This window comes from Passer montanus, unplaced genomic scaffold (assembly GCF_014805655.1).
Source record: "Passer montanus isolate IOZ18808 unplaced genomic scaffold, ASM1480565v1 scaffold24, whole genome shotgun sequence".
Taxonomy (NCBI): Eukaryota; Metazoa; Chordata; class Aves; order Passeriformes; family Passeridae; genus Passer; species Passer montanus.
In genome coordinates this window covers 985513-1003529 of record NW_024367037.1, presented here as the reverse complement: position 1 = coordinate 1003529, position 18017 = coordinate 985513, and the positions used below count along the sequence as shown (strand labels likewise).

General features: G+C 39.6%; 1 protein-coding gene across 4 annotated transcripts in view; it reads left to right on the top strand.

Annotated features, from left to right (window-relative positions):
- Positions 1-709: 709 nt before the first annotated feature.
- Positions 710-18017, top strand: part of MOCOS (molybdenum cofactor sulfurase) — a 210230-nt gene continuing 192922 nt past the window's right edge. For 2 of the 4 annotated variants that reach the window (XM_039711100.1, XM_039711097.1), the window contains exons 1-2: positions 710-903; positions 1113-1159. In XM_039711100.1, coding sequence (XP_039567034.1) covers positions 809-903; positions 1113-1159 — 142 coding nt within the window. In that variant the 5' untranslated portion in view covers positions 710-808. Of the gene's footprint in view, positions 904-1101; positions 1160-18017 lie in introns of all 4 variants that reach the window. The other 2 variants (XM_039711098.1, XM_039711099.1) reach the window with 2 other exon arrangements.

Genomic DNA, 18017 nt, shown 5'->3' with positions numbered 1-18017 from the left:
GTTTCCCATTTCACTGGCATCCCACTAGTAGCATTTCAAACAATCTAACGAGAGTCTGCCTTACCAGTTTTCGGATGGTCCATCTTGACACATGCAGTTTTATTTTGGTATTGGACTAACACTGGAGGTCATTTAAGACTCTGCAGATTGCAGAGCTGTAAGTAGAAAAATTCATTGTGAGTAGTATGTCAGGAAAAAATTAATATGAAAACAACGTAACAAAACAACAAAACCTGCAAACAAAACCCAACAATGAAACAACAATCAAAGCAAGCAAACAAAAAAAACTTCAACAAACACATTTCTTTGGCTATGATTTTTTTGGATTATGTATATGGTTATAGTGTATCTGACAAAGCAGAGGATTTTTGAGGGACGGTTTTTACACGGGAGAATAGTCCTGCTGTCTCTACCCCTGATGACCAAGCCATTCCACAGCTTTGGCTTTGGGCTGTGGTACTTTGCAATGGCCACACAGCATCTATGGCCAAGAGAGCCAGCTCGATGTGATGCACAAGTATTGTACACCAAGTGCAAGACATGAGAAAGTGACCTCTGCTATTAGCAGCAATGGAAGAGGCATTGAGGGAAATCTGAGCTTGAATTGGAAAATTTTAGGGAAGAGAGCTTTCCATTAAATATTTTAAACAGCATGCCTCAACAGGAGGGTGCACTTGTTGCTACCACCCCCAAAAGCGATCTCCCAGCGCGGGCCGTGCCGAGCCGAGCGGGCCCGGAGCGCAGCGCCCGGGGAGGCTGCGCTGAGGCGGGAGCCGCGCTGAGCCGGGCCCCGCACGGCCGGGGAGCCATGGCCGGGGAGCCGCTCTCCTTCCGCGCCTTCCTCGCCGCCCGCCCCGCCGGCTGCGAGTACGGCTACGGGCACGGGCACGGGGACAGGGACGGGCTCATCAAAAGCGATCTCCCAGCGCTCGTGAAACTTCTTCCTTACGGGAAACTCCTCCCTGTGCCTGCTCTGTGCCCGGCTCACCCCGGCCGGACCGGCCCAGCGCATGGGGCAGGCGGGGCGGGAGGCGGGCGGAGCGGCCGGGCCGGGCCGGGCCCGCCCGCCCCGCCGGCTGCGAGTACGGCTACGGGCACGGGCACGGGGACAGGGACGGGCTCAGCGCGCTGCGAGACCGCGAGTTCCCCCGGCTGCGAGGTACCGGGGGCGGGCCGGGGGCGGGCAGGCCCGGGCCATTCCCGGCTCGAATCGGCGCCGGGCGGGGCCGCTCTGGTGCGGGGAAGCGGCGGCAGGGGCGGGGACGCTGTCAGCGGGTGCTGGGCTCAGCTCGCTGCAGTGATTTCTGCGGCACGGTGAGCGGGCGAGAGGCGGCTGTCCCTCTCCTCCCTCTCCTCCCTCTCGTCCCTGTCCTCCTCCCTCCAGCACAAACGCCTCAAAGGTGCCATGGATTCAGTAACAGGATGTCGATATGGTTATGAAGAGGGGCCTTGGGAGGTGAAGGAGAGACATTGTAATAGTAAATTAACCCATTTCTAGTGAAAGCTTATAGTTATCAAGGTGTTTGTGACCTACTTTTACTATCCCTCCAGCATTAAACGTCCTTGTGCATACTACTTCAAATATAATCACGATAGTTATATGATTGTGAAAAACGCCAATCGCTTGTTTTTAAAAATTTAAAAGTTTAATAGTAATAAAATGGTCATAAAAATAGTAATATAATTAGAGTAATAAAATGTGAACAGTTCAGATTAGGACAATATGAGACAATAAAAACAAAGAGATACAGACATGCAGGTACCTTTTTCTGGGCAACACAAGCCCGAAAAAGGACACCCGTTAACAGAGGATTAACCCTTAAAAACAATTGCCTGTTGCATATTCATACATCTCATACATGATGCATAAATTCCATTCAAACCAGGATTCTGTCTGGTCACTGTCAACTTCTTCCTCTTAATCCTGATGCCGTCTTCCTGTCTGAGCGAGGTGGGAAGAAGTTAGTTTTCTGCTGATAAGGGAGCAATAAATTCCCTTTCTCTGAAAGATTTAGTTGTCCTGTGGCTTCTATCTGCTGTGAGTCCTTTCTTAAACAAATATCTTGCATAGCATAGTTTCTATTTTAACATTATGTTAAACCTAAAACTATATTTAATACACTACTTAAGAAAATTAATACAGCATAACTTTCTAACATAAGGCATACAATATTCATTTTAATATTTGAAAAAAGGCAATCATAAAATACACATTTTTCACATGATTATATGACAGTAATTTGTCCTGTTTAAAGAAGTATCAATGCTTATGGTATTGGCACTTCAAAAATCTTAGGACAAAAAGCCCCAGGTAGAGAGTGGAGTAACTGGCATCAGTTTGGATGCCCCATAGCTGTTATTTAGGCCACTCTTTCTCTTGAGAGGTTTGTGTTACTGCTCTTTTTACTTTTGTAATTTCACCAAATTTTGGTGATTGAATACAAGAGTGGGCTTTCTCATAGATGGGTGTTTAGATTGAATGGAGGTACACTTGGCCTCTAGAAGAATGTGAAAAAAACTTAAGCAGCACTTTAGTGATTTAGTAAATCAGTATCACAGTGTGTTATTAGACATAGTAGTTAATCAGTGAAAGTCTGAACAGCAGATGTTGCTTGTCCAAAATTTAGACATAAATTCTGAAAAGTGGCTATTTTGTAACCGAAGCATTGTTTAGGCCTTTAAACAGATGAGTTTTTAAAACTCCTGAGAATCAGGCTCATTTCTCAGAGGCTCCCCAGTTTTGAAATAAAGTGTATCTGTTAATGAATGATGTCTGGTGGATTAGTGTGGTTCCCAGAGGGAGATTACTGCCAAGGCAGAGCAGTAGGAGTTTTCTTCCATTTAAAAATGGTTTTGCTAATGTAGTCTTCTGAGTTCTGCAGCCTGCTGAAATAAGCTGTAGATAACCTAGAATATTTCTAGAAACAGATGAACAAATACAGGGTATAAAGTAGAATCTTCAATAATCTTAGCTAATCAAAAATTACATAATTATGTGATCACCTGTGGTAAGGCTGCAAATTCCTTCTTTTTGATTGCCCCCTTGGAATTTTAACGTGTTATCTAATTCACAAATTGTCATCCATTCATCTTTTTCATCATGCAAGCTTTTCACCTCTGTGAGGAAACTCAGTGTCTGTGAAGAAACTTAGCTGATTGCTGTGCATGCATGTGGTGTCCTCTCTGGGACTTTTTGTCTGAAAAACAGTGACACATTTTTGGTCAGGAACTGCTGCCTTCAAGCGATGCCAGCAGTGCCAAATGAAAGGTGGCCAGGGACAGGTTCCTAGGCCTACTGTCCCCTGCCTAACACGTCTCTTTGTCTCAAAGTTGACTAATTGAACTAGTTCAGGACAGACTCCCGGAACTGGCTAACAGCGGAGCGCTGTGGATGACAAGCACACTACTTTTATTTATTTATTGGCCTCCTTTCATTTAGCCATGTACCCCCACTTGCCAAAGGTCTCAACACACTGATGTTGATGTAATGAAAAGTCTTCTAAAGCTCTCAATTTTGATGTCTTGCAGAAACAAGGCAAAGAAAGAGCGGCTAATGTATGGGTCAGTGGCAGCAATAGTAAATAAAGGAACCTTCTCCAAGTGACTTACAAAAACTAGCTTTTAGCTGCTCAAGCATTTTCAGTGGCCTGCCAGAACATGCAGGTTGCAGGATGAGGTAGAAGTTTTTCATCTGTGGTGGCTTTGGATCTGCTCTTTGGTTAAGTCCTGATTGTACAAACAGTGATTCACTATAGGAACTTCTACCTTTTCATGGTGTTGATCTCTGCACCTTCTGCCTATTCATGGAGTCTCCTTACTGCACAAAGCTGCTGCAGTTTTGTCCCTTCTAGCAAAGAACAATCTTAACTAGTTTCACCGGGCAAAAGAGAACATGTGCTATTTTAGGGAGTTAACAGGAATCATAGAGTGGTTTGGGTTGGAAGGGACCTTAATGATCATCTAGTTCCAACCCCCCTGCCATGGACAGGGATACCTTCTACTAGACGAAATCACTCAAAGCCCCACCCAGGCTGGCCCTGCACATCTCCAGGGATGAGGAGTCCACAACATCTCCAGGCAACCTGTTCCAGTCCCTTACTCCCATTATTGTAAAGAATTTCTTCTAAACAGCTAATCTAAACTTATCTCTTCCAGTTTGAATCCATTCCCCTTTGTTCTGTGAGTACATGCCTTTGTCCTAACAGTACATGCCCTCTCCGCCTCTCCTGTAAGCCTTCTTTAGGTACTGGAAGGTGCTACAAGGTCTCCTTGGAGCCTTCTCTTCTCCAGGCTGAACATCCTCACTCTCTCAGCCTGTGCCCTGTTTATTTGGGGCATGCCTTAAAGATCTTTCAGTCATTAAAGCTGGTTAAAAATCCAGATTTTGCTGCTCACTTTTTTGTGTGAACGGAATTTTTGGAGTCTCCTTCTAGGTACCCATGAATTAAGCCTAATGTTTGATTTAGGAAGTGTCATTTTTTTATGAGCATCATGTGGTAGTAATTATTGCGTATCAATGTATTCACTTTTTCCTGATTACTAATAGTTTGTAGCATCCACTATGGACATATTGTGCAAATGGTGTTCCCTGGGGAAGGCAGAAATCTTTTCTGCTACAGACCATTGCTTACATGGTGCTGGTGCTTCTGTTGTAGCTTTAGTATGAATAGTTACACAGATGCCTGTTGTGCAGAAGGTGCAACAGAAGTCTGGAGGGAGCACCAGCTTAGCCACCAGGCATACTGTGAAGCCAGCATTTCTCAAAGGTGGTCCACTTGTGGTTGTATCAAGTCTTGGGGAATTTCACTCTTAGCTCCATCAAAAGGAAAGTAAGGTTCGTACTCAGTGTGTTGGGGATTTCCCCTTCAGGTTTTGTGAAGAGATAAAAAGAACTACTTTACTTCCTTAAATCAGCAGGGGTCTGTCTGTTTTGGCACAGAAGACTTAAATTTTCCCTTTTAAGCCAAAGTTTATCTTCGCTTCTGTAATTCAAAGGCTGCTAGCTGATGACTAGAGCAGCCCTTTCTAAAAATATATGTGGAGTCTGTGAAACAGATCGCTGTTTCACAGGCAGCAGCGTATGTGCAATATGTGACCTTGACTTTAATCTTGTGAGCAGCATACCCTTATCTGCAGTGTAGGATTTTAAATTGTGCTTTAGAAACGGATAAAGAAACCAGCAGGAGTTTGTAGGTTCTGTTGTTAAGTAATGGGGATGAATATGCTTCTGTGATGTTTATCATAGCAAGGAAAATACCAGCTTCAGTTTGTATCAGGGTTTTAAAAAAGAAAAAGCTGACATGTGATTTGGATGCAGCATTTAATCACAAGATACCTTTCCATTTTAAGTTGTGTGCCAGTATTCTTGTCTAATATAGCTGTGGTAGTTCAGTGGGAGCTTTCTAAGAGCAGTAAGCAGTGGATAGTCATCCTCCAAAAAAACCCCAGGATATAATAGGAATCAGGTATTCTTTAAGGGCTACAGGCTGTTGGAAGATAGTCTTTAGGTGAGCTTGAGATGGACTGTCCCATTTAATGTCGCTGTCCTCTACTTCAGCATCATGCCTTACCATAGTAGTATGAACATTTGTGATATGTGTGATTACATACAACTAACAATAATAATGAAATTGTCTGTCAAACAAAAAGGGAAGGCAGACTGAGCTTTGAGTAACAGAATTGGCCTTTGTTTCTTTGAGACTCCAATGATGTCCCATGAACTGGTCACCTGTACGAGGGCTTATTGTTCATTTAAGGAATACCTGGGTTTTGGATCTGACCTTACACAAAAATAAGTCTTTTTTTTACTCATATTGCTGGTAATTATTTGTGTGGTGACTTTTCCTGTGAATACAAGAATGTTAAAGCAGATCTCTGCAGTTAAGTCCTCAGCAGCTCTGTTAGCAAAGTTCATCTCTGTCCTCTGAGAACAGAGAAGTCTGTTTTGTCACCTTTAGGGTAATCTAGGTTTTTTTGGGTGAACTTCAGAAGTAAGAAATGCATTCTGATGTGTCAACTCAGAGTAATTTTGTTGATAGGTAGCTGATGCTCACACTTTATGAAACTTGTGAAGATAAGTGGACTGTGAGCCTCAAGAGTCGTGCTCACCTCTTGATTACAAATTTAGGTTTGCCTTGTCAACCAGAGATTCTACCAGTGTTGTGCCTGAGGCTTTTTCTTTATTTTGGGGGAAAAAAATTAAAAAAAAAAAATTTTGCATCCTAAAATGACTGCTTTTGTGGGGGTTGGTTTGCTTGTTTGTTTTGTTTTGTTTTGCTTTTTGTAAGACCATTCTGTTCAATCTGTGTGAACAGATATATGTGTATGTGTTACTCTGCTGATTTCTTAACTGAAACTATTCATAATTTTTATCTGTGGATGAATCTTTTCCTTTTAATCTGATTTTTTTCTTGCTGAAGACTAAGTGAGTTTTCAGCAAATCTTTTAGTTCTTTGAGCAGTATTGGGCTTTGACCAAGGAGGCAAATTTGATCTTATTCTGTAAAAACCAGTTTGATAGTGAGGGATAAGTTTATTTTAATTAATTTTTGTTTCAGGACTATCATAAACTAGAAACAAGGCATGTGCCATTTTATGGTCAGGTGCAGTGCTTACTGTGAATTCCCTGAAGCACACCCACCCATTGCTGGCCAGGGTTGAGACAGCATCTCCTGGAAAGGACAAATTATTTCTCCCACATGCAGATATTGGCATATGTTAATGTTAATCCAGTGCTTGCTTCTCCCACACAAAGACAGCAAAAGCAATGTGTGGGGGAAGGCTTCTTTTTATTGTCACACTGGAAGATCCTGTGTAGACTAGAAGAGATGCTAATTGTGCTGGAGAAAAAGTCTGAGTTTCCTTATCTCTAGCTCATTCTGAACAGAGGAAACATCTTCTAAACATTTACATTTGGCGTTTAAAGCTGAGAGCTCCTCTTTCTACCAGGACTGAGGCCCTTTCACTCTCCTCCTCAGTGGCTGTGGCATCTCTGGTAACCTGCTCCTGTTCTCTGTAGCCTCTCCACCAGAATATGATTTGATTTCGTGAAGCGACTATTTATTTTTATTTGGAGGGGAAAAGGAAGCTGCTGTTGGACAGTCTGAAATGCTAGAAGGCATCTGGGAAGATACTTTCAGTGGGTGGAGAAGGTATTGTGAAATGAAGGTATTGTGAAAAGAAGCTGTAGTATGGGAAGTGTAGCACAACTAATGAGAGTTGTTTTGTAAAAATAAAACATATGTATGCTCATGTAAAGCTTTAATGCTTCCTGGTGATTTCAAGTCAGCAGCAGTTACCTACATAAGCTCTTATCTAAGGAATTGATATCAAAGAGGAAGCATGTGTTGAGCATAAAGAGTGTTTAGTCCTAAATGCAGTAACAATAGCTCTGTGTTAGTTTCAGATGTTTTCCTCTGCCTACATGGAAGTAACAAGTAGTGTTAAGGAATTCCTTACATTGTATTTCATAAGATGGTCTACTCTGTGCAGGACTGATTTTTCAGTTGCTGTTAATGATGGACATACCTCTAAATGAAGAGTAGTCAATGATGTTGTTGTCATTGTAATATTTCAGTATGGAAAACAGTTTTAGTTACTTGAAGTTTAGTCAGTGGAAAAAAAAAAGAAACGTGGAGCAGGAAAGCAAAGTCCCAAACCCCTATAAACTTGATACAGCTGACATGAACTCCAAATATTCAGTGGTATTTTAGAAATAAATAGTTAATCAGTTGGGACTAGATTCTTTACAAGAAGAAATAATAATATATAGACATTAGATTTTTTAAGTCAATATGTAGATGTGAAAAAATATTAGATTTGGGAAGATAATTTATGGAACTCCACAGATGCTTCAGGGTATCAGCCACCCATTTTCTAAAAAGTTGCGCTTTTAATTAAAAGATACATTATCTTCTAAATTAATGCCTGTACAAGATGTATATTAGTATTTGAAAGTATTGAAACAGGCAGATGTTCTACTTAGAAGAGCACAAGATACTTTTTATCTCTTACTCAAAAACTGGAAAAGCACCAGTGTCATTTTCCTACAAAACACCACATCAGTGGTGCTTTCTATTGTAGGCACACAGTTTGTGGTAATTGGGAGTGGGGCTGGAGCCTCATCCCCAGTGGGTACAGCTGTGCAGGACGGGTGAGCAGCATTGAAGGTAATAGAGTGCCGAGGTGTGCTGACCAATTCCAAAGGGCACAGAGGGCACACAGGTGTAAGGCATGTGAGATGAAGGATATAAAAGGTTGGACTGAAGAGTAATAAAGGGCTGCAGATGCTTGAAACCTTCCTTGGTGTTGGTTGTGCCCCTACAGTTTGTACTGGCAGCTTTCTTCCTTCTGATTCCTTTGTGTCGTCTTAGAGTCCTCTGTTTGTCCTCTTGGGTTGTTGTGATGTTGATATATATGAGATGTGTATTGATTGCTTCCCAGCCTATTTCTATATGTTTCTGTGTGATCATGGATTTTTTTTCTCAGTGTTAAATATAAGATTATAAATTAAAGATTGTGTGTACGTATGCTTCCAGCAGAAGTGATCTGCTTCTGATGTTCCTGCATTTATACTGGAATTTCTTCTTCCAAATCAGAACCTGGAATCTGGTGCCCTTGAAATTTCCATTGGATGTTAGGGTAGGAATTCCCATTTCTGCACTGCTTGTTAGAATTCAGGGGTGCTCCCTGTGTAAGGACAAAGAGACAAATGGAGAGGTGAGAAGTCAGTTTTTGTTGATCAGCTTAATTCATTGCATGCCTGGTATCAGAGAGATGCTGTAGAGGCATTGCTTGGATGTGAAGAGAAAGTCACTGAATTTAGGAAAGCCATAGTGCAGAGCACTGCATAGTAAAAAACAGTGATATGAGATTGATAAATGTGTGGACAGCATAATATGTTTGGAGAACAGGAAGCCAGTAGGATGCTTAAGTTGGAGAGGATATTTAGGAAATAGGATGAGCGTCCAAATGCCTCAGGTTCTTTATTACTCATTCTTGGCCGAAGCCACCAATGTAGATGTTTTGCTTTGTGTGACACTGAACTTGGAGTAAAGTGGGCTTGTATTGTGGGTTTTTTTGTTTGTTTGTTTTTTGGTTTTTGGGTTTTTTTTGATTCCCTGAACTTTACAAGCGAACTAAAACAAAATAAAATTGTTTTAGGAGTATGTTTTACCAACCCCAGCTTGGGGTTGGTAAAATTATTTTCTCTTCTAAAGTTAATCATGCTATTAGTGTTACCATGTCTGCATACTGAGAACCACTGACTGGCTTCTGTCACATTTGGTAGAAGGGAATATGTTTTGAGGAGGCAATTAGGAAAAGGGTGGTGTCAAGACTGAAGGTGTAAGACAGGGAGGTCAGAGTTACAGAGAAACAGGTATAGTAGGACAGGGAGGTGTAAATACAGGCCACAAAGCATTCAAAAGTCAGATTTAATTAGTTTAATTGCTAGTGAGTCAAGTTGTTTGGCTCCTGCCAGTATTTGTATCAGCCTGGATAGATCCTCTGCCTTCGTGCCCTTTGTCCCTTCACATTCTGCTCTCCTGTGGAGAAGTGATGGTCTGTGAGATGCCTGAAATGGGGATGTGCCCCAGCTAGGCAGCTCTGCAAGAGAGTCATGCAGGAAAGTGCAAAATTCCTCTTTTTTTTCCCCCAGTATGTGAAATACTTGTGTTAAATTGGAAGGCTAGGCTTACTCCTCCACAGTCTTCTATTTCTCCTTCTTGCTTTCAGCATTGTCCTGACTCACTCATGGTTCCTTGTAGCAGCCAAGGGAGTGTGGCTTTCACATGAGAAGTAAGAAAGAGATGTTTCTGTGCTCATCGAGATTAGTCCCTGGAGGACCAGGATCTAAAATGCTTTTAAAAGAAAGTGAAGAACACAACTGGACAGGGGTTTTGTCACGGTCTTCCTGAAAGAGAGAGATGTGATCACAAGGATGTGATATTTTGGTGACATCGTTAGCTCTGAGGGATAATTATACAACTAAGCTTATTTCTTCTGCCAATGTGCAGAATAATGTTCCGAATTAAAATTTGGAAAGATGACAGGAAGCTTATTTGAAGAAATATTCATTAATTAAATTAATGGTGTGTGAATTAATTTCATTACTGCACAATTAAATACCAAATATCACTGTGTGTACCCCTTTGCAAACTTATGAAAGGGTCAGGTGAAGTTATGCAGTCGTCAGGAAGTTTGTCCTGTAATTTCTCCCAGAGGAAGAAATTGAAGCCCAGGATTTTTCATGTTTATGTTCATGCCATACAGCACATTAAAGATGTCATAATTCAGTAATTTGGAACTGATGATATCAGCACCGGGTTTCAGCATATGTTACCTTTCTTTATAAAAAAGGAAGAAAAAAAACTTTGTACTGCTGTTGAGTAAATACCCTGTTCATCTGCTGTGCTGTACATTTCCCAATTTATTGAGGAGTGTAGCTTATTAAACGTGTCTCAGAGCTGCATTTTTATTATTTGCATGCCTGCCTATAATTTATTTTAATGTTAAATAGTTAGAATTGTCTAAAAACAAAATGTTACTTGGCTGCTCTGGCAGAATGCAACTTTCTTTAAATCTGTCATCGTCTTTGATTCATCGTACACTAGGAAAATATTTCTTATATAAGATATATATTTTTATATATATGTTTTATATATATATTTAATCAGTTTAGGTGTGTGTAAGCCCAATGAGCAGAGTGGCATTTCTTTTTGTAATACTTTCTCCAATCTCAGCTGTGATGGACAATTTGCTTTGATAATGCACCTTGCCTTCTCGTGAGACTGGATAAAAAAAAAGATAAATGAAAGTGGATACCAAGCAAGAATTCCCTACCTAGCAGACTGAATTTCCTAAAATGAAAGACTGCATGAAAAAGAAGCTTTTACCATCCACAGACATGTTGCCTTCTCCTCCCCACACACCAGCTCACTGGTATTGCTTAGCTGGGAAGCTGAGCAAACTAATGTTCAGACAAAACTGTATGTAGGTAATTGCACTCTGTTGTTGGTGTAGTTTGTGCTCACAACAGATGAAGCATTTGATTAATGAGCCAATTCCCGAAGAATTGGAATTGGCTGCTCAGGGAAGTGATGGTGTCACCATCCCTGGAGGTGTTGAAGAAATGACTGGATTGTGGCACAGTGCTGTGCTTTAGTTTACAAAATGGGGATTGGTCACAGTTTGGAGTCGATGACCTTGGACATATCATGGAAGGTTGTCATGAAGTGTAGCATATGATAATGTTCCTCTTCTTACTACCTTAGCACAGATATTTAGTGGAAGGTACAATGCTGCTAAGACAGCCTGATATTACAAATGAGGGAGGACTCTTTGCCCTTCTAAAAAGGAGATAATTTAATACCACTATAAGTGCATGAAAATATGTGCCATTTAAATTCATCAGAAGTGACTTGGAAGACTTGGACTACATAAGAAATAAACAAAAATCCATGTAAGCTATGATTTGGGTAACACAAAATTACATGCGAGAGACATTAAAATGCAAAAATAACCTTTAAGGAGTGACTCAAAAGGTATACTTTTAAGGTAGACTAAGGAAATAAATGTGTGGCACCTCTGAATGGCACTGCAGCTCACTTTTTCTGGGGACAGAGCAGCCCATGTGTCTGGGACCCATAAACTCCTTTCCATTTAGTTTTTTTTCCATTTCTGATATGACTAAGGTACATGTCCCTGACAGATTTTTTTTCTGGTAATGACATGAAGCCCTCTTTTTACAAGTTGTTAGCTTTTTAGTCAATGTTTCATCTATGAATTGTCTTAGTATCACTCCAAACTCACCAAGACCAAAAATACAGAAGGGACAAAACTATGGCAATTCTAAAAGGAAAATCACTTTCTGTGGATAAATATCCCCAGAAGCAATCTTAAATTGCAAAGCTTGAGTCCTAGTGAGAATCAGTCTCCCTTCCTCCCTCCCTCATTGTCTTTGATATAGGTCTTCTTGAAACCACAGCTATAAATCTGATGGTTTTTTGATAAATGACTTGTGGATTTCAGTGAAATTATTCAAAATCATGCTCAGGTGAAACTCTCTAAACTGGAATTTTAATAAAAAGTCATAGCACCAGCAGCTTTATCTGTCCTTTGTCCTTCAGGGTCACTTTCAGAGTAATAGGTTAACTTGTCTAATGATCAGAACATTAATGATTTGTTTTTCTTCTGCAGAAAGAGTAAAGGTTCTGATTTTGGGTTACATGGAAATTTAGCTGTTAATCAATTAGAATAGCAGCTATTGATGTACTCAAACATAGCTGATGGCTCTACAGCATGGAGGAGATTACCATGCATTGAAGTGGTTCTCCTATGGACGGAACATTGCAACTGTAACTCCAATGTAAAGGAAGTCTTCCTTGGGAAGCACCTTTTTTCCTCTCAGATACTAACAATTTAGGATTTGTTCCTGTTAAATATTTTCCTTGAGAAGGGTTGATCAAGAGTTCAAGTCACTTCAGTTACATTCCTCAAAGCCTCTGTAAAAAGACTTTCCATCCTCTATTTCTGTAGAGGCCTAAGTGTATTTGTTTGGAAAGTAGAATTTAAACTGATCTTTTGTTGCGAACTACAGCTTGGAAAGAAACCAAACTTCTGTGAATGAGTGAGAAAGTCACAATGGGATTGTTAGGAGCTGCCTCATGATCAGGGTTGGTGAAGCTCATCTGCAGAGGACAGGAAGCATCACTGCACCACAGGGCTGTGGAACCAGGGCTGCCTTATAGGGAGCACTGACATGGTCCCAGTTTCTGCTGATCCACTGGGAGAGACTGGAAGACAGGAGACAAACCCTTCATGTGGCCCTGTGGGCAGCTTCCTTGAGATGTAGGCTGTAACAAATCATCCCTCCATCCCTTGTTTTTCAATATCATCTTGCCCGGAGGATGAAGGTACTCCAGTAAAATGCTCTCAGGGGATTGAAGCCATCTACTTCTCTCTCTTTCAACTCATCCTCTTGGTTGTCCTTAGAAGTCTGTAATAGTATGAGGTTGAGTACTTTGTGAATGACGAAAAAGTATAAATTCTAATGAGTTACTTCAATACTTTATTTTTGTGAGTTTCCTTTCATTCAGGTGCTTTTCAAGGGTTGAAGAAGTCTTCCCTTCTCAGCGCCCCCAGTGTCAAATTTAAAACCAGCATCTTTTGTTGGCATATTTATATCCTGATTAACAATAATGAAAGGCAAATCAGGCTTTTTAGATCATGGGTGCTAAAGTTACCCATTAAAAAAAAATTATGAAAACCTCTTTTCCTTTGGATGTTGAGTTCACAGTGTGTAATGCTTGTTTGAAGGCACTCAGTCGATTATCCAGGCTTTGCATCACTGAGCGTGACAGCTCTTGTGAGATTAAAAGAGCTGTTACCATCAGAACTTTATTCAGCTTTTCTTTCATTTCTGCAAGTACAGAGAGGGATAGGTGTACTTGTAAAGTGTCACAAGGATTACACTGCAATGCTTTCTGGATGAACTTCAGTGCCACTGAAGTGGGGGAAACAGTACCAAATAATCTCATGACAGCTGTCATGTCTCCAAAAGTGTCTGATCAGATCTTCAAATCTGAGTGCTGGATACCTTGTGGATACATTCAGCCTCTAGTGTCCATAATTTCTGTTTTCATCCATTCTAGTTGTAGGAATGTGATTAGACACTAAACTAATCAAATAGCTGTTAATTTACTATTATCTCTCCTCAATCTTACATGTGGAATGATTTATAAAGAGTGAGGTATTCAGGCAAACTGTCTCTGCCTAGTTCCCACTTCTTCAAATGCTTCCTAAATTTTATGTTTAAAGAATGTATTGTGTATTTTTAAATTATTTGGATTGTTACATGTATTGAAAAAGCATGATAATTTCTAAAATGAGTAAAATTGATATTTATAATATAATTTTAAAATTTTCTGGGTATGAGGGGTGAAGCATGGAAGGGAGTCTCTTGGGTCTTTTACTTTATTATAAGAGATTCTGTGTGTAAGTGGTGTTTGCTTGATTGGTTGGTTTGTTTTATAATCTAGCTACAGAAATTGAGGTCATTCTAGTCACTACATATCTCCTTTTTTTGTTTGGTTTGTTTGTTTGGGCATTCTTTTTTGTCCTTGTTGTTTTGGGTTTTTTTTTTTTGGTTTGGGGTTTTTTTTGGTTGGTTTTTTTTGTTTGTTTGTTTGTTTGTTTCTACTGTAGATTGAATTTCTGCTTAGTTGTAGAACAGAAATAGCTGAATCCAGAGGAGAAACTTTACTGTTTAGGTTCTTAATTCAAGTGAGATATAGCAGTGTTGCATATGTGGAGTCTGCTCCACTGCACTGTGTATTCCATGTGGAATGATTCAGAAGAAAACAGCAGTCTAGTCTAACATATATAGTCTCTGGATATATGCTGGCTGGGGTTCCTGCCTTGTAGACAGTAGTATTTTAGGAAAAAAGAAACACTAGAGAAAAAAAAAAATAAAATATATATATATATAGGATGTCAAAACTGGTTGTTTCTTATTGTCTTTCCACTGAGCAGTCTTTACAATGAGTATATATACAAATGTAGACAAAAAATATAAATGCATGGGTGTCTCTCTCTAAATCTGTGAATTTTACTCTCACTGTGGTGAGAACACAAAGCATCATCTTTCACAGCAGAAGGAAGAAAACTGTTTCAAATTGGAAGGGGAGTAGGGGAAAAAGAGCACAGAGGAGGCTTGGGAAAAAATTTGCCCTTAATACCTTTCTTCTTGTCTCTCAGTCAGAAGAAATGGGAAAAGAGAAGCCCAGTAGTTTGCTCTGTAGTAAAAAAACCCAAACCTCTGTATACGCTGTGCAATGACTGATCCCACAAGGTTCACTTTATCCTAATTTTCTGTGGAGGCAAAGTACCAGATATCTGGTGTCTGTACAAAATATTGAGGAATACTTGCTTTCCATGTGGAAACAAACTTCCTCAATGCAGTAATCTCACATGAAACCAGCGTTTTGTGTAGCTGATTGCCTGGGCTCATTCTTGGTTTACTGTTGGGGAGCCATTCATTTTGTTAGGGTGGTGATTATATGACATGATAGGGATCATTTGCATTCCAGTATTTGTGGCACAAGTTTGGAGAGGAGTTTTTGGAAGTAAGTAGATCTGGAATGAAGCATGTAGAAACATTTGTTGTATGCACTGAGTTAGATGCGTTTTTTGAGTTCCCACTGTTTCAGGGTATTGTGACCCGTAATTTTTTCCCATTAGTTGTTTGAATTTTTAATAGTATAATTTGAAATGTGATGGGCAGATTGAGATATCTTACTGAACCAGATTTACAATAGTTGTGATCTTACAGTTCTTTAGAAATTGGATTCTTCTTGATGCAGCTGTAACTAAGGACACAAATGAGGGCATGCGAACATACTAATTTTAAAATTTTTATTTAACCAGTTTTGTTTTGTTGTTCCTTTGCTTAGAGGTATGTTGCTTTCCCTTACAGTTTTCAAAGCCCTGAGCCCTACCCTGGCCTTTGTGTACTCCACTAGGAAACTTTATTTACTATTTTAGAAAGTGGTGTTGATGTATTTAGGTTTTTCCTGGTGAAAAATGTTCATGCAGTTTTGCTAAAAATAAACAGAATTACAAGTTTATTTCATCTTAATAAGTAGCTTTAGAATGCAAGTTATGGGAACCAAATGTGCTATTGTTGTCTTAAAAATACTTGCTTTGGGGAAATATGGTAATAAAATGTCTGCAGGCGCAAATTCAACAAAAAGTAGAAATGTTGAGGATATAAAAAGAACTCATTACAGAAGCTCAGTATTCTGAGCTGAGTATTCTGAGATGTTACCTCTACTTGTAGCAAGTCTGAAGATGTATTTGAAAATTAACAGTGCATAAATTAGCTTGGAAATAATAGCAAATTATATTACTTTTCCAATTATGTTAATACTGTTCATTATTAATTAGACAATTCATTATCATAAATAATGCTCACCTCACTTAAAAGAGCAGCCTTTGGCTTGCCTAAGGAATTCCAGAAGCTCTAGCACTTCCATGTGGCTGTGCTAGTTATGGAGGAGGCTCCACATTACTACTCATACTTGGAATTCAGTCCTATATCACTTCTGGAAGCAGTGTATGCCATGTGTAATTTTATCTAGGTTGCATTTTCAAGTATCTTGTGTCAGAAATTGAGTAAGATATGTTGTATGAACATTGTGTCTGGTCTTGTCATTTATTCAAGTATTATACAAGTATTAAATATATATTGTGGGGGAAGATCTTGATTTTTAAATACATCATGTTTTCTTAGATGCTATGAGGCAAAGTGCAATAGCTGGTGTTGGGGCAGAGTTGTGAATTTAAGCTCAGACGTCAGAGATTAGGTAAACTGGAATATTTGTTTTTCCTTGCATAACATTTTTACTCATTTCCAAAGCTAATCTGTGTTAATGAGGCCATTTTTATTTAGTATTTTGAAAAATTTATGATGAAATTATAATTCTCTTTAATTTTGAAAGTCATTAGTATTGAAAGAAGCCCTGTGATTGAGACAAATTGTATGTTGACCTAGTGAAGCTTATAAAACTGGGATGATGTAGTAATTGCTTTATTGCTGGGTCCATTAAAAAAACAAGGTATGGTGAAACTCATTTTTGTAGCCAAAGTTATCCAAGGTAAGGTTGCTACCAATAATGAAATTCTGTATATTTCTATTAGTAGTGTCAGGCTGTCATTGGGTTTTTGTGATGCTCAGATATTTATATCTCTTGGTACTAACTTAAATTGGACTAACTTCACTGGTGCCCCAAATACTCTACTTTCATTTAAACATAGAGCATTCTGATAAACGAAGATGCAAAGGAGTAGTTGACTGAGTAGACTTGCATTGAGCTGAGCAGGATTTTAACTCAGTCCCCAGTAATGGAACTCTATAGCGGATGCAAATTTATTCAAATTAGAAATGTGCCTGAGTCTCTGCAAAGATACTCACTGGTAACTGCAGCTAGTGTATTGTTACTGAAAGTTGGTTTTGTTTTTGTTGAGTGTTGATGATGTTCTCTAGATGTTGATTTTAATTGAAAGCAGATGTGATGGCTTCTAGGTTATGACTTTGCCAAAAATATCAAAATGTACAGTTGGAGAAGCGCTAGAGAAGAGAAAATGGAAAAGAGCTGTAAGGGAAGAGAGTCTTCAGGCTCACATCTGCTTTTCCTTATGTTCTGCTACGAGAAGCAACAGGAAAACACTAATTATCCTCCAAAGGGGATACTTATTTGCATATATTCATATACCCATCTCAGCACTGCGTACACAGGCACATTGTGCATATTTGTAAATAAAGGTGTACAATATGTGCTAGGAGGAAATAAAGAATCACCTGGATGCCTTAAACACACCTCTGGAGCAGTTCTTCATTTGATATAACTGACTCTAGTAAATTGATTTGTGGGATTTTGAGATTCTGTTACTTTAGCCTGTTATTACAGCACTCCTACTGCTCTGTCTATGGGTTATTACAAATGTTGCACTTTTAAAATTGATACCTGGATTTTTGAGTGTGCATGCATACCCTAGAGACAGAATATGTTCTGTAGGTGCCAGATGAAGATACAGCTGTATAAGTCCAATGTTTTTGATTAAAGAAAAGAAAATTTCACTTGTTTCAAAGGTCATTTGGGCTTCTGCGAAGTCTAACCCAGTTCTTTAACTTGGCCTGGAATCAGAAAGGTTTAGGAAGTGCTGGTTATAGTTTATTTGTTAATGGTTTAACTCAGATTTACTCATAATTACTTCAAAGGCTTTGGAAACCTTGATGTGTGTTCTCATGTTCGAGTGGAGTTTGTTTCTCTTTGCCGAGTTGAGGTCTCTGTGACCTGAAGGCAAAGTTCTGCTTTGGTTATTCACTTTAGTACAGCAGAAATGCAATCAGAGTCTGCATGGGGTCCTTTCGAGTCTTTGGAAAATACTTTTTTTTTGGGGTTGCAGCCCTTTGAGTTCAGAGAGCCTATCCTCTGAAGGTGCTGTATCTGTACCCCA